This window comes from Amphiura filiformis, chromosome 13, assembly GCF_039555335.1.
Source record: "Amphiura filiformis chromosome 13, Afil_fr2py, whole genome shotgun sequence".
In the NCBI taxonomy this organism is placed as follows: domain Eukaryota; kingdom Metazoa; phylum Echinodermata; class Ophiuroidea; order Amphilepidida; family Amphiuridae; genus Amphiura; species Amphiura filiformis.
This window is the reverse complement of record NC_092640.1, coordinates 38,672,211-38,696,929: the sequence shown is the minus strand read 5'-3', so window position 1 is coordinate 38,696,929 and position 24,719 is coordinate 38,672,211. Positions and strand designations below refer to the sequence as shown.

The 24,719-nt window shown below is 36.0% G+C and overlaps 1 protein-coding gene across 1 annotated transcript in view; it reads left to right on the top strand.

Moving 5' to 3' along the window:
* The window catches only part of LOC140168315 (phosphatidylserine synthase 2-like), a 130,673-nt gene extending 112,357 nt beyond the window's left edge, over nucleotides 1–18,316 (top strand). Inside the window, 5 exon segments of the mRNA XM_072191677.1 lie at nucleotides 10,090–10,208; nucleotides 11,979–12,093; nucleotides 13,652–13,797; nucleotides 17,754–17,833; nucleotides 17,836–18,316. Of these exon segments, the coding sequence (XP_072047778.1) occupies nucleotides 10,090–10,208; nucleotides 11,979–12,093; nucleotides 13,652–13,797; nucleotides 17,754–17,833; nucleotides 17,836–18,146 (771 nt within the window). The 3' untranslated portion in view covers nucleotides 18,147–18,316.
* Nucleotides 18,317–24,719: the final 6,403 nt, after the last annotated feature.

Sequence of the window (24,719 nt, the reverse complement as noted above, 5' to 3'; positions counted from 1 at the left end):
AAGTAAGAATTTTTTCTTGTAGGGCACGTGCATTTAATAGTGATGAACATTTGGAAGTTAAAGCATATATTTTTCAACAAATCATGTGGCAACAAAGATGTCTTGCATAATCCACCCTCTGAAAAATAGAATCAGTCTTTGCCACATAATGGTGGTGTGCAGTTTTGTGCTTTTCATATTGACTGCTTTAAAAACAAATACCGTATTTCGTCAAATAGTCGCCCCCCCCTCAAATAAACGCCCCCACCACTTTTTTCAACCAAGATGTTTCAAAAATTCCGATATTTCCATGCTATCTTGTGTAGTAAGCTTACCAAGTCCACATGGTTGATAATAGCAGCAATAAATGGCGAAAATCTGCATCGGCAACCCGGAAGTGAACCAAAAGTCAGCGTCAAAAGTTCATAGTTTGTCATTTTAGCGTGAATTTTAAGCTTACCTAATAATTTTAACGGAAATTGTTGTGCTAAAAATGACCTCTAATAAACGCCCCCCTTGGGAAAATGTAACGCCCCCGGAGGCGTTTATTTTGACGAAATACGGTAAACTTTTTTTCAATTATTATTTTTGGAAGGGTTGAATATGTCAATGTATCCCATTAACCCCTGACCGAAATTTGACACAATTTTGACATATGTCAAAATCATGTCAAACAAAAACGATAAGAATTGGGACCGTGATTTGACACAAATTTGACACAAATTTGACATATGTCAAATTTGTATCAAAAATTTGACATATTTTGACATAGTTCTATGTCAAAAGTGTGTCAAATCACATTTGTGTCAAAATCATGTCAAATATAATTTTGTGTCAAAATTATGTCAAACAGGATCATATTTGACATAACTTTTGATATGTCAAATTTGTGTCAAAATATATTTGATACATATTTGACATAGTACTTGGTTATGTCAAAATTGTGTCAAATCGTGATCATATATTACACACTGATGTGAATGCAGTGGTGGAGCTCAGGAGCTGCCGTCGAGGTGAGCCAGCACAGGGAATCCTTTTCCACCATGTTGCATGCACAGCTTCCAGTCAGTGCCAAAGTTATTGGAAATCCTACTTGAGGGCAAAAAAATGCCACCAAATATTCAGATTTGGGTGAAATTGTATCAAACAGGATCATATTTGACATACTTTTGATATGTCAAATTTGTGTCAAAATAAATTTGATACATATTTGACATAGTTCTTGGTTATGTCAAAAGTATGCCAGAATGTGATCACATGGCTGCACCACAGAGGTGAGGGGGCACGGAGGGGCTTAATTTCTCGTTTAAAGCTTAGCTTTGCCCCAGTTGCCCAATGAAAATCAAAAATCACTGAAAATATTGATGAAAACATATTAATGATAGAATTGGATGCTTTACGCCCAATATTTATTGATACTATTTACACGTCTACAAATGTACCTCTCAACCACTATTTTTAAACTCGTAGCTTGACCATATTTACCCATGGGATAAATTGATCCAATTTGATATCAAAATTGTTTTGCATGTATTTTTTTTATTATAATTTACACTTAAAGTAAAAAATAAAGTCTGATATATGCAACTATATGGCGCACACCGCACCGCAGAACATGAAATTTAATTTAGTATTTAATGTACCAGGTATTTAATATTCTGAGAAGTCTCAAATGCAAAAGTAACAGCAAGTCTGAAGAACTCAATTAGGAATCTCTTTATATAAAGTAATTTACACTTGCACAATGTACATGTGCTACAGATCACAATTCCAGTACAAAACTTGGCTTCTTAGCAAAAATACATGTGCCAGCCATAAGAAATCATTGCAAAACATGATGCCTACGTGTACGGTACTTATCTTTTACAGGTTATCTAAGACCCTGTTTACACCCGGGGGTATACATGCACACAGAGCCTTAAGGCGACATTAGTCAAATTTGAACATCGTTTGTGTGTATAATTAAAGCAATTAAATTCTTCTTTCAAGTACTTCCAAAATAATGTGACTTCCAAGTTATTTCACAAGGCTGTACTGTAAAATTCGATTTTGCACCCTATTTGTTTTAGTTTACTGCTACGTGTACACCTTGAAGCTGTTAACTTACCAACCATGAAAGGGATACTGGATAATTTTTAAAACAATGCACATTCTTATCTGAATGTACGTACATGCAGCACACTTGAGAAACAGATTTTCAAAAAATACTGATCATAATATAATTGGAACAAGATCAACAGGCTTGGTAACTTCGGTAAATAAACTAAAATGTTTTAACCTGTCAAAAAACTTACTATTTTCTTACTAAAACAGCTCAGTTTCAACCAGGGTTGAAGTTTGATGACAGATTAAAAACATAAAAACATTTTACTGACCATACCGACTACATTTCCAGGGCCTCGGATTCACTGAGAATCACTGAATCGATTCTCGTAATATTTGTTGCGAGAATCAATTTCTTTCATTGAATCATGCAGTAAGTGAAGCGACTCGGATGGTTTTTGATTCTCACAAACTGGCACGAAATCTAAGCCCTATTTCACAGTATAGAGATTTTAAGTCGATCCAGATGTCATTTACACACAAAATAAGCATCACTAGCAATAGGTAGCCATCCAGCAAACAACTCAATTAAACGTTCTTCTTAAAATGTTGGCCCTTAAAGTTAAGTTTCATGGGCATGAGATATACATGATCTTTAACAGGAGGCAAACTTAGTACATGTACAAGGTTCTTTTTTCACATGACTTTTTTGTGTAACATCGTAACTTCTCATTTTGCACCGCTGATATGTAGGCAGTCCAGCATTTTCTTCTTGGTGAGTTGCCATTGTTGAAAGTCTATTCCTGCTGCAGTTGGGTCATATTTCAGCAGCAACTGAAAGCAAATTGTACAGAGTTACTGATAAGTTAAACTTCAATTAACAAAATGAATATTCTCGTTTGTCCCACATCTGATATAGTTTTCTGAAAGTACTGAAAAAATATTTTGCGTTGACCAGCGAGAAATTCAGGATCATCAAAATATTTTACTTTATTTACAGTTTAATATAGCCCCAGCCCCACTAATTAAACCAACAAAACTTTTCATATCAAAACTGCTGGAACAAGTTACAAGTAACTCAAAATTTGGAAACAATTATTTTAATGGTACGCCTCAATGTATAGAAAAAAAGAACACAAAATATTTTACCATGCCCCTTAAGTTTTGACTTTTAAAAAGTTAAATTATTGCACTAGCAAGTTTAGTGGGTGGTTTTAATATTTGGAAGCAAAAATGTGTTTCACAGTGGACACGACATATAGAACGATATATATGTGTCGACGGTAACCACAGTACATGTATCTAAACGGAACCCATTTCAGGTTTAAAATTTCACTGGGATTATGGGTAAAATAAGAACTTTCTTCCGATTCAAAAATCTCCATTTTGAGTAGGATAAAGTAGGGGTCGAGGCTGTCGATCTCGTCACACATTTTTAAATTACCTTCAGATTTGAGTGAATTCCTCCAGACTACAGTATTATGTTGGCTTAAATAGTTTGAGACAAGTATGGACTTCACAGTTGCATCATCAGAAACGGAATCACAGAGAGCCCACAGACTGACACAGAGCACAGAACCTATAGATATAAAAAAAAAAATACATAAAATTTAAATAAATTACTCTTGACAAAATATTACTGACATATAGTCTCAAACTTAGGTTTTGGGTCTAGGTGACACGGTCGTAAATATTCTAAAAAAATTAAATCAATTGCAGACCATGCAGCATTTCTTTTTTCCTTTTTCAAGCCATAGGCCCCTAATGTGTGATTTGCTCTGGCACATGAGCACATGTGCATCTTACGTCTTGTTTGGTTTGTACATCCCTGCTCCACGTAAAATTACACACAATCAAAGAGTTAATACGCAGTATTGTACATGTAGGCGCTGGAATGAATTCGCAATTTTTTGTTTGGCTATAAGTAGTAACATTTTTAGGAATCTATTCTTCTTTTTTTTTTCTTTTTTTTAAACATGGAAAATATGTCTGAAATTTGCGGCCAGACTTCTCAAAATTCATGCAGTTTACCTCTTTCACGATCGTACATGTATCTTTTCATGGAATTCATTGATCATCACGACTCGGTTTTCATTGTTGACATGTTCAATGTACCGTACGGTACTCTGTACGTATGTATGTTGCGAGTATGTAACGACAATGCATGCCATGTGCATGATACGGTAAAAATAGGTTTACTGCGGTACCTTATTCTCTCGGTCGGCATGATTAGTTCGTTTCATCTCATTGGGCTGTTCCATATTTGCGACCTCGGTCCTCGGACACAAGGGGACATGTTTAATACCATTGCACTCAATCACAAAAAGTCTTAAAATTAAGTGCACCTCTTGGTGAAACAATTCAAAAAGTTCAATTCCTTCAGCAGGGGAAAAACTCACAATAAGTAGGGAAAACAAATATGGTCATTTTCACGGTAAAGGGTGTAACTTTGAATTTTTAACATTTTAATCCGTAGTATTCTAATAAAGCCACAGAATTACATGATTTTTGGCCACATAAGTCATCTAGTTAGCAGCTACCTTGGGTAGCATAATCAGCTTTGGGAGTTACTGCGTTCAGTTTTAGCAGGCTTAAATGTACCTAATATTGCCATTTTGAAAAACTATAAAAAACAGTAACATTTTTGTAAAACCCTGTGTTTTTTTCAGTTAGTTCATGGATAATGTTTCTTATCCTGAAAGTACAGTCATATGTTCAGTAAACACTGCCACATTAGATTTAATTGTGAACAGCCCTGTATTTTTGAGAACCGGACTTCGATATTTGTCGTTTCGGAGGCTTCATTTTCCGTTAACAATTGTTAACAAACTTTGTGGGTGTAGCTTTGGTTCATAATTCTTGGTTATTTCTTCACTTCTTCTTGATTCATAGCAGTTGTTATCTTAACTTGAAATTGGTAAAAAAATTAGTCGATTTGCAAGCTTTTAAAATTTTTATAAAATCTTGACTTCAAAGAGCCGTTTTTCCGTTAACTTTTTGAAGCCTCCAAACAAACTGTTCAGCAAGCTTGTGCAAATATAAATAAAAGAGCTCATCCAATCTATTTATCAAAATGTAGCAAAGTAGATCCTCAAGTCACATGTTTTTAAATCGTGGAGATATATATCACCGTTTGAAAATGGGACCCAATACAAACTTTCCGTTAACAATTGAAGCCTCCGAAACAAATGAAGAAACAACAATAAGATTAATTATCATATATGCATATCTAAATTGGTGTTTCATACTGATATCTGCATTGTAATTGTTACTTGATATGTGCAGAATGTCATAAATTTAAAAAAATGTTGATATTATGGTTAATGTTTGAAAAATATACTGATACCCAAAAAGCCTGTTTCGGAGGCTTCACATGCAAAAAACACCATACTTAACAAATGGGTAAAAAAGTTAACATGTTATAAATCTACAATATCTGCCCGCATAGAATCATTGATTCAATACACACAAGAAAATAACAGCTTAGATGATCCCAACAGTGTTGTTTTCAAAAAACTACTTCTGCAATGTTTAACCATTGTAAAATGTTAACATGAAGCCTCCGAAACAAAAAAAAATGACTTGCTGTGATAATTTAATTTTTGTCACAACTGAAATTCAATACTTAGAAGCAAAGCATGAAAATTGGTAATTGTGATATTTTTTACCTATTTTTTCATGTCAACTTGCAGTAGTTAGCCAAATATTTTACTTTTATGATCACCTGTGTTGTTAACTGAAGCCTCCAAACACAAATCGCTTGAATTGCCAATTCTAAAAATAACTCCAATTTCTGTGAAACTTGGCTGGGAGGTTCCTTTTATCAAGTAGTATTTGTACATGAAGTTAGACATTCAAATTATTTTAGGAACCCAATTAAAACTTAAAAAATATGTTTAAGGTTGGGAAATTTCCATTGTAAATGACACTTTATGTAAAAAATTTTCAAAACTGCAATTATAAACATAGCAAAACATGGTATAAAATGTAACTTATATCTGTTGACTTACTTTGGAATGGGATTTCACATGTATTCCAGCTTTCATGTCATAATTTTCTGAGCTTATGTAAAATACATTTTTATTAGATTTTAAGCAAAATGTTATGAAAATGTCAAATTTTTTTATTAGAAATCAAAAGGTTTAAGCCTTGAAACATTATTTACTGGAATTTAAGTTGCTTCTATGCATGATTTCAGTAAACAGAAACATATTTAAGTGGTTTGAAATTTTGACCCTAAAAATCAAAAGTTACACCCTTTATTGTGAAAATGACCATATGCAAATTGGTGTTTTTTAGAGAAAATTGGCTGATGAACGGAAAGTCCCTAGAATTCGTCTTCTTCTTCCGGTAAAGTGCTGCTTCATCTGGATGAAGATTTAATCGCACTGCGGAAGCGCACATGCCTGGAACAAGTTGTGACGCATCCTTAGTAATTCAAGTATTTTAACATGTTTAAAAAACAGTTTTATTTAAGAGTACCGGTATTTAGACTGAGATTCCGCGAGGGTGTCCCCTTTCACAGACATGAGGAATGGGTAAGTGCAATCATCATGATCATGATGGCAATAGATGGAACAACCCGGACCGAGTCCGAGAGAATAATTAATGTAAATTATTTAATTTTTTTTTTTTTTAATTTGTCAAATTATGTCGACACTCACAGTGACACAGTCACCCGGGCACAGTCACAGGCAGCTCATCACAGAGACAGTGCCAGTGCAGTGGTATGCTTCTGTTGTATAGTACCCGGGTACAGTACATACACACCTAGACTGGTAATATACTAGCTCAATCATCTGCCCGCATGATACAACAACACATACAATTTGCTATTCAGTGTGTTTAAACTCATGTTAGTGTTAGAATAGGTAAGCTTAAATTAAAACTTACGTTGCTGCAATGCATGCATGCTGTCTGCCTGTTTTCCCTTCCTTCCAGTATTTTAGCAGCTATCAGTTGGTTGAGAATAAATGCACAATGATCAACCAAAATATGTACAGTACTTCTTGCTGAGGAAATGACCTCCATAAATGCATAATTTAAAGAAATACTTTCAGCCGTTAAATAACCCTTCTGTAGGCTGCCATATTGGTTTACTAGAGTAGTCTCATTCACAGTCTGTTTCTGGCTTTGTGAAAATCTGGCAACTTATGCAGTCTGGGTCCAAGACTAAGCACACACAAAATTTGAAAAACTAAACAAAACTTCCTTTAAAAGGGGTTGGTTAGCTACCTCAGAGTTCTGTATTATTTTGTTTTTGCTAACATTTTCAAACTTATTTAGCTAGAAAAAGATTTCTAGGGGTTGTGTGATAATTATGCCCCAGCAAGAGTGGATAATTCTGGTTAGGGCAATTAGGCCAAACCTGGGGGGAGGCAAAGGGGGGGAAATTTCAGAAAAAATGGCATCAAAAAAGAAAAGCTTTGGCATGAAAAGAAATAAAAAGGAACATTACCCACCCCCAAATAATATAATAAATAGTTGCATTTTTCTGATTAATTAATTATTATTATTATTATTATTATTATTGTTTGTATTTAGAAAAAAAGTGGGGGAAACAAATCAGAATAAAAACAAATTTGCATTTAAAAAAATCAACAAATTGTTTATGCATAAAAATAATTTGAACAGAAAAAAGAGAGCATTAAACCAAATAAATAAATAAATAAATAAATAAATAAATAAATAAACAATGCAAAATAAAGAAAAAAATATAATAATAATAATAATAATCTTTTGCATTTTTTATTTAATTTACCTTTTTTCTTTCTGTTTTTAAGGTGGGGGGGAAATTAAAAAAAATACTGAAGACATTCTTTTGGTATAAAAAATAATAAAAGAATTCCGAACCAAAAAACAAGAGTGCAAACAAACAAACAAAAAATAAATAAATAAATAATAAAATCAATTGAAATGAAATGAAATAAAATAATAAAAATGATAAATCAGGAATCAGGTCAGTGTCAAAAATTTTGGTTTTGTATATGAAAACTTCAAATTAAAAATGATAAATGTTAGCATTTTTTAAATCAAGTTGATCCTTTTCTGTATTTTTTTAAGTGGGGGGCAGCTGTCAGCTACCAAAGAAATGTAGGGACAGCTTCTTCACACCCTTTGAGAAGTCTTGCACCCCCTGGAAAATGTGACTTTCAAAGCCATATTATTTTGGTACACAGATATTCTTTTTTTTTTTAATCATCAACCTATATTTGATATGTGGTTTCAATAAACAGTGAATAATTTGCTTTTGTTTATTGTCAATCATCAAACGCATATCTCTATTGATCATGTTTGGTTATAATTTTTTTTAATTCAATGATGATTCAAAATGGATAACAAAAGTTGGATTTGACACAAGAAATTATCAAGAAAATGGCTAAGTAAAATTTGACACAAATTTGACATACAAATTTTCAGAAAAACAACTAAGTTGGATTTGACACAATTTTGACACTATAAATTTGTCAGGAAAATGACTAAGTAAAATTTGACACAAATTTGACATAGTTATTTGTTCTGAAAATTTTTCTAAGTTAGATTTGACACAATTTTGACATAATAAAATTGTCAGAAAAATGGCTAAGTAAAATTTGACACAATTTTAACACAATTTTGACACAATTTTGACACTCATATTTTTCATTTGGTACATTTGACATAGATTTGACACACAGTATAAAATCTAAGTTAAATTTGATACATATTTGATACAATCAAATATATGTCAAAAACTATTTGACATAGTTTTGATATATCAAATTTGTATCAAAATGCTATTTGACATATTTTTGATATACTTTTGATATATATTTGACATAAAAGCGTGGGACTGTATACTGCATGTGAGTAAAGGAGTAAAGGGGGCTGAAACGTGCCATGTCTTCTTGCAACTTATTTAGCATCATACAGATATGTTGCCATCTCAGATACATATATGGGTACAGTTTGGATTTACCGTATTCGTCCGAGTATAGTCCCAAGTTCGAGTATAGTCCCACCCCCATTTTTGAAAAATTTCAGAAATTGTAAAACAAAAAAAGTTTTTTTGGTTTTGAGTGTCCCTGGAAAAAAAAAAAATTTCAAGATGTTTTGTATTTTTAATATGAAAATTGATAATTTGTATTCATGTCATACTCTATTAATGATTTCAAAATGCATTCAAATTCAATGCATTTTGAAATCATTAATAGAGTTAATAGAGTATGACATAAATACAAATTATATTTAAAATACAAAACATCTTGAATTTTTTTTTTTTTTGTTGAAATTTGAGTATAATCCCACCCCGCAATTGTGAAAAATTTTCACCTAAAAAACGGGTGGGACTATACTCGGCCCAATACGGTAATTGTTATTACTCTAGAGCAGCCACAAAGCAGCTTGCCAGCAGTGTACCTCTGTGGTCGGTAGCGAAGGAATCTGGTAGTGTATATGTTATTATATTTACTTGAAACACACAACAGTTCCACTTGAGTAAGAACGATGTTAGGATTCACCCCATAGACATTGTGTGTGTGTGTTGATGCCTCATTACCCCTCTCACTCAAGTGCACCCCTTACAGTCAGTCTGACGCACACATTGTGCCGACTTTGAAGGCACGCATACCTGCAGCAGAGATGCAGTACTGTGGAGTGTTTACGCGTTGTATAAGCGTGAGTTGTCACTTTGTACTTCAGAGTGGACGAACAGTAGACATTGTGTGTGTTGATACCTCAACACCCCTCTCACTCAAGTGCATCCCATAGGCATTGTGTTTGTTGATACCACAACACTCCCCTTACTCAAGTGCACCCCTTAGACATTGTGTGAGTTGATGCCTCAACACCCCTCACTCAAGAGCACCTCATAGACAGTGTGTGTGTTGATACCACAACACTCCCCTCACTCAAGTGCACCCCTTAGACATTGTGTGTGTTGATACCTCAACACCCTCTCACTCAAGTTGAACTGGTGGATGCATACAATGTAGAGTAAATAGATTAATAGCCTTACATTTGTCTGTATATATTTGAATCCGCATCCGTAACTCAAATATTTTGCTTTGTTTCTTTTATCCCCTACAGTGGCTAATGGACGTCTTAATATGCAATGGACTTGGTATATGGTTTGGTATGATGACATTGAACTATCTGAACATCAAAACTTACAGTTGGAGAGGTTTGTGGCATATACCAACATACAGGTATGTAATGCTGGTCTGTTTGTATGTTTGTCTCTTTTTCTGTCTGCCCACCTCTGCCTCTTTCAATCAGCCTTGCTTGGTATTGTCTCCAAAGTCAACGGCAGTCCACTGGCGGATGAACATAGGAGAAGGGAAATGGTGGTTATCCTTAGTACACCCTGTAGAAGGCTATAGTATTAGCCTAGAGGTAGAGGGTGGTCATGTAGTTTGGTGTGCTAGGCTATCTGTCGGAAAGTTGTAAGATCATGAGCTTTCTCATTTATCCTCTATCCCACTCATTGTGGCCCTAAATGTGCAGACACCACAGTGGGTGCATAGCGTGCTGTGGTTCGGAGAGTCATGTAAAATGGTGGTCCCGTGTACCAGACGAGCAATATCTGGACATGTAAAAGTTGCAGGCCTTTTCAGTAAAGAGCAGGGGATCAGCCCGGCCTGTTGTCTGTCACACTCAGCATTGAGGTCAACTTGCGCCACCCTTAGGGGCTTGGCAGCCTATCGACCCGTGGCGCGCTTTGAGGGATGATAATCCAGAAAGCGTGGATAATTGCCGTTTTTTTATTATTATTATTATTATTGTTACACAAGATCGGAACTTACAAACCCTATGCAATAAAACAATTTGTGTATATACGATGAAGCATTGCGTGGCTTCGCGTTTACACAAAAGACTGTAAAAACTTGCAGTATGTGCGTAGCAGTTTCATCTGTCACACTTCATGAAGTTCATGGAACAATCGGCCCTCTTTAACGGGTGATGCTGAGACTTTACCTGTTTGCAAATTGTGTGTAGTAGTCTGTGCTACATATAGAATCAGATTTTATTGACATTCATCTTACAACAAGATATGGTCAAAACATATATAATAATACGATATATATAATACAAATAAAGTACAAGAACAATACAGTTTACAACTATAAAGAATATAATATAAATTAACTAGGCATAGGCCTATTATTTAAATCCCGCTTTTCAAATGCAGTATAAATGAAATTGGCAACTGCATTGGTGGTGTCAAAATCATTGGCACCCAAGATAAGAAGAAACTTATCATTTTCAGTTAAATTGTTTGTAACTGAATTTATAATTGTTTATATATTCAGAATAGCAAATGACCTTTTCGGTAAATCTCATAAGCCTTTGCGAGTACACTTGAGATGTCGTCATTTGACATCACGCCTACATGTAATGCACATTAGCGATTGACGTCAAATGACAACATCTCAGGTGTACTCACAAACTCTTATGGGATTTACCAAAAAGGTCAATTGAATCACATGTTTGCATTATGTCTGATATTTTCATCTTGAGGACAGAGTCTTGATGACATAGTTAGTATTACATATGGTTTATAGCTGATGAGCAAGGTGTCAGCTAACCACGCATCATTTTGGACAGGCAGTTTCTTCTGGGACAGGCAAAATTACTACCTAAGTCTGAAAATGATGCTTGAATATGTTCTGTGAACTCTAAACAGGACCAGATAAGTAAATCAAGGCTATAGCATTAGCAATAGCTTTTGAACTAACGGAACCCTCAGATGGGGCAAAGGTCTGGTTTGTTTTTAGGGTCAAATTTTAGACACACGGTTTTGGTGAAAATGATGGGTATTTGTCAAATCCTAGCTAAGACCCTGCTGGTGAGACTTGTGAAATATACCAACAATCAACATGCATAAAAGTAGGTAAAATTAGTCTAAATAGAATGCTTATGTGTACCACTAATTGATTTGTAAAATGTTTGATAAAAGATATATTTTGATTTGACAGTGGCAAGTTGAAGAGAATAGTTCTACAGTTTACGCCGTACAGCTGGACCAAGTTTGAGTGGCGTCCAACAGAAAACTTACATCGATGGCTTGCGGTGCTTGGTATCATATCATTGGTAGGTATATTTCTAAACCAGGAAAGCTGTATAAAACACACATTGGGCTACGCCAGTTGAAATCCACACACCCCGTATGGAAGCCATGTCCTTAATCTCCCACACAGGGAGTGTAAACATCAAATGAGTTACCTGAATGGGTCACTCCATTCGAAATCTAACACCCCCTGTGTACATTTTAAGGTCATATCTTCCATATGGGTTGTATATTTCTATTGGAATAGTCCAAAATTTGATTTTAGGCTGAACAAAAAAAAACAATGTGTATTGAGTGGAGAGTGCATTCAATCAATATTTTTAGATCCGTGGAAAAATATACATACATGTAGCCGGTTACCGGATTTCCCCAAGACAACGAATTATGTAGTTTGCTATAAGTTTATAGCTTTGCAACCAAGATACACTATAGAAGAATTATTAAATTTGTGTACATCGATCGTGGAACATTCAACTACGCTTGTTACTCTGCGACTAATCATGCTAATACACAAGCGTACAGCGCTACTTTACGCGTCCATATTCATGATATTGCGAGGTTATCTGCGTACAACAGCTTACTATGCACAGCCACGCAAAAGAGTATGTTCCACGATGTACACCAATTAAGTAATTTTTCTATAGAGGTGGAATGTCTAATGGTTCCACTTAGGGATTTCTTTTGGAATATGGCATCAATGGCATCTTTTATGAAAGACCCATACGCATAGACTGTGAATGTAAAAAATGGTAGGGTATTCTAAAAGATAGCCCCACATAGAGATAATAGTATCTCTCATGTCCTACCAGGTGATAGATACAACTTACAAGGCTGGGTCTCAAAACAAGATTTTGGTTTTTTTATTGTCATTCTTAAATGAATTGACCATGAACTCATCTACTGGATCTAATTAACATCAGCTTTTTTTATGGACATTCTGATCAAGTTCAGTGAGTTTTTTGCAAGTTATTCCTTGTGGACGAAATTGATGATTCTGTTAAGAGCGCAACATGGGTCACACGATGGTCATTACGATCGAACAGGGCACTTTTATGTTAGGACTTGGATGCTGGACTGGTTCCAGTGAAATCATTCTATAATGTCTGATAATAGGTTGGCAAGGTCAAGTTTAGATTTTTCTGGCTGTTTGCGAATGGTAATAAAAATTGTCCCAACTTTCCTCCATTGATTAGGCAAAAAAAAAAAAGGTTTGTTTGTCCATAGAGGCTTATGAAACAGTTGGGTCGGTAGGTCGGATTTAAAAAAAAAAAAAATTTTTACAGATATTGCACTTGAAACTGACAATTTGAAGACTGGTAAATAAGTCAAAACACACAGCACTTTACTGGTTTAACTCTTGAGATGGTTCTGCATGTTATTTTTTATACTGTTCATTTTCTTTACATTTTCTTTCTTTAAATTTATACTAACCACTGTTTTACTAGCACATTCAATGTAAATTTAAAAAAAAAGAAAACAAAAAGCCACGGTCGGGACCAGGGTACACGGTCGGTCGGACGTGGACAAACAAACAATTTTTTTTTGTTATAATCTTGTCTTTTTTATTTATTATTATTCCAGTTTCTACTAGCAGAATTAGACACATTTTATTTGAAGGCCATCCTTTGGATACCCCCTCCACATTTCTTAAACTGGATACGTTTAATGGTGTACGTACCGACCGGTGCCGTTGCCTTGAGGGAGACATATCAGTTCATGGATGATCCGTAAGTAATCACAGAGGAGGAACCATGGGTGTCAAACTTGCGTGTGCATATCATAGTTTTACCTTTAATCACTGGCAGCGATTTGGAATGTTGCGCCTGTGTCACCTGTCACTAAACACACTATGATTGGCTGTCTTGTTGATTTACTTAATGCAAACGTGCGGCATCCTGCGAGTGCAGATACTAGTCACGCCTGGGTGGCATGAGGCAAGCGAGGTAAAACTAAAATGTAGTTGCAGCCAGAGATAAACTCTGACACTATCCTTGGGGAGAGTGTGGCAAGTTTCTGCACTCAGAGGATGCTGCTTGTATTAGGTAATGGGTCAACCTTCAAGACAGCCAGTCTTAGTGTGTTTCTACTAAAAGTGACAGGTGACGCAGATACAGCAATGGCTCCTCGCAGCACATTATCCCCAAACCTCTCCCCACCTGGGTTGCGTGAGGTAAGCCAGGTAAATCTATGGTGTAGTCGCCGGCCGAGATAACTCGGAATGTTGCGTCTGACTTCATCCTTGAGGGGTGTAATGAGGAGCTGTTTGTAGATATAATTTAATAGTGCTTGAGGAGCTGTGGGTTGATTGGTTGTCTTGTCAATTGCCCTAATGCATATGCATCCTCAAGTCTGACGCGGCTTTCCATGTTTATCTCTGCCGGGAACTACACCGTAGCTTTACCTCACTTGCCACACTCCACCCTCATGTAATGGGGAGCTGTAATTGGGCCCTTGTTGAAGCGAAATGAGGCCAAAAAAAAAATATGTTGTGTTGCCCTCCGCGGCCGGGTCAAAATCGCGAAAATCTGGGCCCGTTTTTTTTTCGTTTTTTTTTCAAAAAAAAAAAAAAAAAAATTTATTTTTTTTTTTAAATAATTTTTTTAACAAATGTTTTTTTTTTATATCATACATGTACCCCCAAGCCTATTCCCGGATCCCTGACGTTCACTAAAAAGATTGTGCCCCAAGCCAGCACTTTAATTGGATAGTAGGACTTACTCATTGAATCCCAACAACATGGATGTTAGGCCCTTCACAATTGATTTTGAGTTTCCTATTTCCCGCCCGCATCAAAAATTGAGAATTGCAAAATATTTAATTATTTGATTTTTATCTGTCATTTTCTCTGTTAAATGACATTTTTGTTACATTAATTTGCGACTTTCTTACTTTGATCATGAATCCTGAACAAACAAATAACACATATTATTATCAATGTATAAAATCAACCATAATTGCAATATGATCTGCAGTGCCAAAATGTACCATGCAAGATGTTGATATTGGGCTGTGACCACTTGTTTCAAAATGAAGAAAATAATAAGTAATAAATAACTAATAATTAAGTTACCTCATACCTTTTTTAAAATCTTTAAATAGTAAACTAAGAATTAATTGTGAAGGGTCTTAATATTAATATTTACTTCAATAAAATATTCAACATTGGGTAGAAAATACAGCCAATATTATTCATATGCCTCTCTTCACTCATGTTACTGTGAAATAGTAGGTATCAAATGGTTGAGTTGGTAAAAAAAAAAAAAAAATCTGGCCGGCTGTACTACCAGATTTTAGGCTTGGGAGGGCAACACAACCATTTTTTTTTTGGCCTGATTATGATGTATCTCAGTGCCTGTGGAATAAATTGTTGAAACAATGCTGGTAATCATTAGAATTGTGTAAATTTATTTTTTAATATTAAAGCCAAATTGTAACATTTGCTGAGGAGGATGCCCTCAAATGTTTTCAAAATTCTGTTTTTAACTCAATTTTAATGTACTTTGAATAAAACACAGCAACCGGCATTTAATTATTACGATGGAAATATGGAAACATGGTATGAACATGCCGTGCAGAACTTTCACACACACAAATCAAAGGGCCGTACCGTAGCATGACCAATGGAGTGATACGCATTGGCGACATCGGCGCTCGTAGTAAATTCCAATTTTCTTTGCTTTACCTCAGTTGCTCGGCTCAAAAAGGGGCGTAGCTGACAGTAAAAGCTAACATTGTATGGAAAAGAAAGACTAATATATTTTTTACGGAAATGTTACAATATGGCTTTCATAGAAGAGAAGGAGCTTCATCTAGAAAGCGCTGTATTCAGCCTAATTAATATTCCTTCCCAAATAGGTGCCTCCAGGGAGTTTTCTAATGTGTGCCTTTGTTTTACCTTGTATCCTTTTTAGTGTGCTTTTAGCATGAAATTGTGTAAAGACATTCAACCAAGCCCTTCAAGCCTGGCATATAGCCATGAAGTCAAGTACTTTCCCCATTAGCAACACTTCCAAGGATTAGACTTCATTGCATATCCCATTTTTTGTGGTAAAGTAATGTGCAAGACTCTCAGTGGTGTAGCTGGGATTTTTTCCAGGGGGGCAAGCCTGTATGGGGCGGGGGCCCAAATCCACCAAACAAAAAATTTTGCCGCCCTTCCTCAAAAAAGGTTGACCCAATTTTTTTTTTTTCCGTGGTTTGAAAAAGTGAAGAGCAAAAAAAAAAAGGGAATACAAGGGTTAGCGACTTCATTTTGATATAATATAGGTTCCATTTTTTTACAAAATTTTAAAATTGTTCAAATTCTATCCGCACCTTATATCGTTGGCCTATGGACTCTCTCTTTCTCTTTCCGTTTTTCCATCTCTCTCACTCCTTTATTATTTTGTTTCTGCGCTAGAGGGGGGGGCCCAAATAGGCATTGCCCTGCCCTGCCCCCCCCCCGGCAGCTACGCTTACTGAAGACTCTTGCACTGAATTTAAACTTAATCGCTTGTGAAAAGTGATGAGAAATGACTCTAGCAAAGTAAGAAAGCAGTGATTGATCATTATTGTTTACCTGACAAGGGATGTTGCTGAAGTGTTGGGAAAACATTTTTCACCTTTTGAAAATCAATTTGTGTAGATCCATTGGCTTTATGCTTTTGAAGTGATGGTACTTTAAGACCATGCAGAAACAATTTATTTTTGCTTTATTAAGTATCAGTGTAAATTCAGCGTGATAAAAAATAATCTTTATCCTGTCCAAATTATTTTTATCCTGTCCAAAAGTTTTTGTTAGATGAGGTGACATGTGATGTCATACCAAAAATCAGTTGGCAGCTGTTCTTTGCCTGGCAGTACGTATTCATGCACGTACATGTTTGTTGAGGACCTGTTCTTGACAAACTCACACCAAATGAGATAGGGCAACAAGTCTTCTATACCATTTTTCACCCTGATTTGGCAGTGATGTGAACACGTTAAAGCAGCTGTTTCGCTTGTGCTTCTATGCGATGTTTGTAAGCACAGTAAGTCCATACATATGTACGCCAGTTCTTTAAACAAATGCTAGTGATTTGAGCTCCTCCCAATGAAATGCGCATTGACGTCACTGCCCCATCAGGTTAAAAATGGTATAAAACTTGAAGTGGTCATTTGATGTTCTTTCAACAAATCAATAGAGCCATTGCTTACCTTTGTTTACAGACAATAGTGTCACCTCATCTATATGATGCAGGTACAGGGTGTCCCAGAAAAAATTACCGAGTGAATGAATTTGGACATACATGTAAGTTGAGAAATAGACATCAGAATCAAAATGTTTTAAATGTAGCGGGTAGCTCATTTTACCACAAAAGACCACAATGAAAACTGCACATGCGTGAATCCCAGGGTCTGCGATGACGCAATCACCTTAAGTGCTATATGCTCACGGAATCGCTGCCAGGGACAGGGTAACCTGTGTGCCTACCGGTAGGTGGTCGTGTGCTTGGCATGCGGTGGGGGTCTAAGGTTTGAATCCTGGGAGTGCCAAGTGACTTCTTTGTTCATCTTCTCTCCTTTTTCGTTTCTTCTTTAACTTCCGATAGCAAAAAGCAGGGGTCAGTGTTAGGGTTAATAACTTTATACTTATCTGATGTCAAACCCATTTAAACTATATTGTTTTTTGTTTCTCTTCCTCACTTATTCATCATTTTTACAGAAATTGCAAAAAGTTTGGACAACAATCCTGGTTGATAGCTGCGATCATCGTAACAGAATTCCTCATCGTTCTGAAGTTTGACTTCCAACTTGTGATCGACCATTTCCACCACACGTCACCATGGGATGGAGCATCGGACTCGCCTTGCTATTTGTCTACACCTTGTGGCGATTCTGTTTTCATTTCTTCATCGGAAAACGCAGGAGAACGACAAGCGCCACCGTTGACCATTCTTCAGAAACGTCACAGTACGTTAAATCAGAACCAGTACATAGTAGCAATCAAAGAGTGTACCAGAATGGAGATAGTAAACAGAGTGCTGGGAACGGCACGAGTAAATCGTCAAGTCCGTATCGGACGAGATATCGTGCGCGAACAGCGAACGGTACATAACGTTTGCGTTTGTATTTTTATACACATGTATAGCTATATAATGTGGGTTTGTATTTGATATTATGACCTTATCACTGATATATTTGAAGTTGTGGTATGTGATTGTGTGGAATATATGCACTATGTGTATGAGACAGTAGGCTGTTCCAGTTGAAATCAATACACCCCTGTGGAAGACATGATATCTAAATACACCACTTGTGTGGTAGATTAAGGTCATGTCTTCCATAGGGGGTGTATGGATTTCAACTGGAATAGCCCAAAATTTGTAGCAAAGTTAGTAGTTAGAAAACCAAGTCCTATGTATGTAACATAGAATCATGTTTATGAAGCAAAAAATCATTATTTTTTGAGACTCAAGGAGAACTTGCTCTGCCATGTGTACATGTTGCTTGCGGAGTACAAAATAGAGTATCTCTGGGTTATTTTGCCATGTGCCTGTTAAACTTTGATTTGAAGTATGTGCTTTTTTTTGTTGTTGTGCGGATAACGTGCAATAAGTGCTGCATGCGCAAATTATCTTTTGATATTGATAAATGCCTGGTGTCCATTATTTTTAGGTCTCCATATGTGCATGGCAAACTGGTATAAAGGATGTATGTGCGCTGGGCAATTATGAGTCTGTTCTCTTTGGAGGTTTTTCCGAGTGGCATTTATGTTGTTGAATGCATGGTCAGCAAGATGCGACCACAGAAAGCAGCTGTAATTTTGTATATTGTTTCTAATGAACTGAAGAGTTTGAAAACCGGGTGTGGTCGCTACCTGGCTTGATCTGCATCAATGTTTTTCGAGGACGTGCACAGTTTTGAAGATGTTATTATTATGAAGCCCAGGTTATACAACATTCTGTTGTCAGTTCACACAGTCTACTGCAACTGCCCCCGCCTTGGGACGGGTGACAGTGACCATGGTTTGAGCGCTTTGGTCCCGGGAACCTGCCCTCTCCAGGTACGGATACTGTTATTTTCCAATATCAAATCACAGAGTCTTCTGTGAGTAACCACAGTTTTCCTGTCAAACAAAATAATGTTCTATTCGAATTGTAATCCATACACCACCTATGGAAGATATGACATCAATCTTCCACACAGGGAGTGTGAATTTCAAATGGAGTTACCTGAATAGGTGACACTGACACAATTTGAAATCTACAGCCCCTGTGTGGGAGATTAAGGTCATGTATTCCACAGGGGGTGTATGGATTTCAACTGCAATGTTTGTCAATGGAAAACAAACTGGTGTTTCAATCAAGGGATAATATTCTTTGTTAATAGTTGTTTGGTTGGAATGCTTATTTTCGTATAATTTGCAAACTTTTATCGTCATTGCAAAAATTATTCTTGCTAGACTTGCTACAAGTCCTCAGGCTTTTTTGTAAAGTAGACCCGACCCATGGTTCAAGCATCTTTATATTTCATCAATTATTTTGCTAGAATGTTTTCCTGCAAGTTTTTCAAAATATTTTTGAATGTTATTAAAATGTTTTATACCCTTTATATAACTTGACGTTTCAATGTTTTCTGGCAACCTTTTCTAACCTTTTGCGAAAGTTTTCCAAAACTTTTTGTGTTAGCTGGGTACTTTGACCATACCTCTGAATTTGTTTTAAGGCTATGGTTTGCCAAATGATTGTAATGTTAGCACTTCCTATGTCACATCCTTAATGCCGCCATCGGTGTTGGACGTAGGACATTTTATAGCATTATCAGCTTGCACTACTAGATATTTGTTACATTTGCACACTTAACTGTATTAAGTCTATGGCATAAAATTGCTACACATTTCCAAATTGTGTAGCAATGTGATCAAAATTGAGTACCATTATGCTCCGCCATACCGGCTATGGCCAAAGCTGGCCGCCATGGCATGAGAATGGTATTAAATTATTCACACAATGCAAGTTTTGAGTGAATTTCTTTTGAATACTACAATGTAGTAAATGAGGAATAATCATTTGAAATGTTTATGAAGTAATTGTAGTTTGTTTATCCAAGATGGCCGCCATCATCGAAATGCACGACTCGCAATATTACGACTTGTGTTGGGAGTGTGATTTTGTGTAACATGTTAACATGTCTATTCAACAACTCTTCCTATACCTTAGTACAGGAGCCAACCGTTGTTAAACCGTGATGAACCCACACTTTTACTGTAGCGTATACGCGAACGCGAGCGAGACTACGCGTTACGCGAGAGCGCCGAAAATTCGTCATGCCTGGAACCTTTGTGCGTATGCCAGCTTACAAGTTGAATTCAGTATTTTTCAGGTAGCGGCTAAACATTGCCGTTTTATTCTGTAGTTTTATTGCTGATATCAAAAGAGAAATCATCGAAGTTTTTGTAAGGCTGAGTGGCAATGATTAACTGACATTCCTCGTAAAATAATCGTGAATTATACGATATTTAGCTTCTTTTCGTTGTTGAAAGGATTCAATCATGTTTCACGTTGTTCATCACCGTTTAACAACTCACGTCCGGTAGCGTCTGCGTGGTTTTTAGCCGGGCAGCTAAAGCTGCCCTCGCTGAAATAAACCACGCAGACGACGCGCCGCATCGTTGTTAAACGGTGATGAACAACGGTGAAACATGATTGAATCCCTAATTATCAGGCATGAAAATTTTCAGGTTTAAACCTGAATTCAGGCTTTTTTGTTGTCCAAATTTCTGCACTTTTTTAGGCTTTTTTCAAACACTTCATTTTTTTTCATGGATGATCATTCTCATGCCTGTATTATGTATACATGATATGTGCTGAAGTTATTTCTCATGTGGGGAGATTTTCAAGCTGATAATGAAATACGCTAAGGTTGGGTGCATTTTGTTTGAAATATGGATTTAATCCTACCGGTAGTAAATTTAGTTAAACTTTTTAAGAAAAATATTTTGTTATATTTTGCCTATCTATGCTTTTACTCAGTACACAAAGTTCATTTCAATTTTGGTTTTATTTTGTGTCCAATTTTCATACAGCATTATAATAAGAAACAAAGCAAATCCAGAGATTGCCAGAAAAGCTACAATTCATTACTTAACTTTGGTCCACCTTAAGTTTGGTAGTGACGTCAATGTGTTTTCACTGTTGTTGCGCTGCAAGCTTGCCGACAAACCGTCCTTGTATGTGTGCTATTAACATTATGTGAGCGACCAACAAAAAAAAGCATCTATGTCACTACTGAAGTAAAATGTTATTAAGTTGTTTTGTTTAAAACATTAATATTATATTTATTGTTGGAATAATCCAAATTTGGTCAAACCTATTAGAAATGTGCAAAGTCATTAAAGGCCTGAAGAATGCAGCTCAAAACTAAATATACTGTGTATTGTGGAATATTTTTGCTGGGTTAATTTTTCACAATTTTATCAATTCTTGGCAGTATAGTGGGTGTTTAATTTGCGTTTTCAAATATATTCACATTAATTACTATGTGTAATAAATATTTTCGTGGAGTTGGAAATTTGTGGCTGTTTGTTCGACCGCGAAAAGCACAAAAATTAAACCCCTGCGAAAAAATTCCCACTATACAGTATCCTGTATTGTGATTGTTTTGATAAATCTTTTGTTTTATTTTCCTGTATATGTTAATGAATGCCTATCAAGTGGATGCCATAAAATATTTTTAGTACGATTTTAATTTATGTATTTGATGGCTTTGTAGGGAAATCTATCATTCTGATTTTTTAAGTTGCAGTCATCAACTTGCTTGCAGTGTTTTTTTCCCCATCTTAAAAATATTTAACATGCACTGTTTCATTAAAAATATATGAAGGATTATGTATTTTACTATCTTGAGTTTGAAATGGGCTATTCCAGTTGAAATCCATACACCCCCTATGGAAGACATTATTGTCCATACAGGGTATGTATGGTATTTATGGTCTCACACTCGCCATATCAACATTGCATTGCAGGGACTCTTTCAAAATATTTACAAGGGCATGATCATTGTTTATGTTCTTGGCCAACTCTGCCCTCAGTCATATTAAATGAACCCTAATTGTCAGTATGCAGCCTTCCCCATCCAAGTTGCAGCCTACTGCAGCCATAATGTTTAGCTCCCATTGAATGAGGGATTCAAGTTCACCAGCCAAGCTGGGAAAAGCTGTGCACTGGTAATTAGGTAGGGGCCCTAACCAGAAAATAAAGGTTGCACTGACAGTTAATAATTTTTGACAACTGTGACGGTGGCCGCACATGTTTTTGTCAATTACATTTTATTTTCAAACTTGATTTAGTTCAACATGCTTGCCAAATAATATTGTTTATTTTCAAAACCCGATTATAAAAAGGTGCTACAGTGTTTCGTTTTATGTTAAATGATTTAATAAGAAGTTTTGACCCTTTGCACGGTCCACTCAAAATGAGGTTCTACCCACAACGTGTTGTGTTTGAGTACACCTTTCATGCTCATGCTTGAATTAGCACAGCGCTGCGCATATGCTTTACAAAAACCTGCTGGCATGTTGCCAGAAAAAATGCACTTTTGCCACGTGCATAGAGTACCGAAGTGTGACGTCATAAAATTTTCTGGTTTGCATTTCAGCATTTTCATGACCATATTTCAGTAGAACATGATGAAAAACATCCTATTGAATCCAAATTTGGCCTGGAATCAAATCATGTTTGCCCGAGAACCAGGCCATTTACCTGATTTCAATGGGGAAATCAGGTATTGGCCTGGTTCGCCATATCTGTTTGGAACCCTCATGATCCGATTCCCACCAAATTTGGACTGTGGATGTTTTTCATCATGCTCCACCGATACATGGTATTCAAAGTGCTGAAATGCAAAAAAGTTTTCTGTGACGTCATCACTTCGGTACTCTATTGGCAGGGAGAACCTTGTTTTGGTAGCTAGATGGCGGATCCGTGCAAATTAAAAGGGATCATTATTTTTGTTCCTGTATAACTACCGTATTCTTCACAAAATCAGTCATTTGGTAATGACTATGATTATTATTACTAGAGTAGGAGGCTCAACAAAGATTTCTTAACAATATTGTTTGCTTGGTATGGGTAATAATTATGTGTGTGATCTTAATGTGTTTTTCAATGGCAAAGCAAGCTTTGCAATATACATGTATACTTCATCACAGGCAACTTTTTGTGATCACTTGTCTTCTTATAATATTATACACTGTAAAATACACCATCATCATAGCACTGATGAAAATATGATATGCTTATGATAATATTAAATTCAAGGCCTATAACATTCGTTAAATTATAAATGAAAAAACTTTGGACTGTGGCATGGTCTGCAATCTATTTGACAGTATAGGTTGTTACAGTGTGCTAGGGAGTGATGGTGGAGTAGTAAATATAGTATACTAGCTCTGATTCTAGAGGATTCTTGGGCACTACCGGCTGAATTATCTGCCTCTAAGAATGATTTTGATTGGTTACAAAAGGTGATATACCATATATTGAGCCAATCAGAGAGATGGTATGATAGTCAGTAGGTTTGAAGGGTATTAAGTTTGAAATTGGCGAGAAATGAAAGCTCTGTATTGATTGGTTACTCAGATGATTGTATCATGTATAATTGACAAATCAGTAGTGCCAATGGGGTGAGTCCAATAAATAGCACTGATTTTGTTCAAAAGTGGGCAGTTAGAAGAAGGTATTTTGCACAGAGCTTTCAGGATTGTAATAATTAGATATCTGGTCCATGGGGGCCAAAGGCGGCAAATTTGAAACTGAGATAAATATAAAAATATGAAGTAAAAAAACCATAAAATACATAATAAAATAGACATCAAAAATCAAAAACTTTGGAACCAAGTATGCTAGACCTTTGGTGTTTTAGTAAATGATAGCCTATTGTATGTATAATGTAATGATTACAGTAACTCAATTGTCAAAAATGCCTCCTTTGGCCCTCATGGATCAGATCGTGTCACATATGTACTGTTATGCCTTGTTTTGTTTTTTTTAAATTTGCGAATATAGTGTGATAACAGCCCGTTGCATCAGAAGGGTTGTTAACATACATTTAGACTGCTGGTGGTTGTATTTAGCAACTAAATTACCACTCTGACTATACTATTCAGCCAATTCCTTCAGCAGTGTTCGCCTGCTCTTCCTGATTATTGTGTAAAAAGAAATAGGTTGCATGTTGCTACGCAGCTTGATCAGCGGATGAGGTTCTGATGTGATGGTGACGTGATTCAATTAGCCAATCAGAATCCCATGTCCGTGTTTATGCTATAAACAGCGTCATATCTCAGACCGCTGAAGAACCTTGCTGACAACTATATACGAAAATTCTTTTTTTGATGGCTGGTCTCCGATGACTAAGCTCACATGAAAGATACAATTCAATTTTAACACTTCAATTTAACATCTGAACTTTTTTCTTTTGCCAAATAAAAACCCCTTTATAAAACAGGATGTTATTTTGTGGTGTGGACTTTTGTATTCTAGCACCACCTTCTGGAATGTTTTCTTGTAGCTGTAACAGAAATTATAATATAACAAATTATATGCTGTGCTTATACACATAATATTCCAATGATTAATTTATATACTGTAATACAAGAAATGTTCTATTTTTTTAATTGTCCAGCAATGCT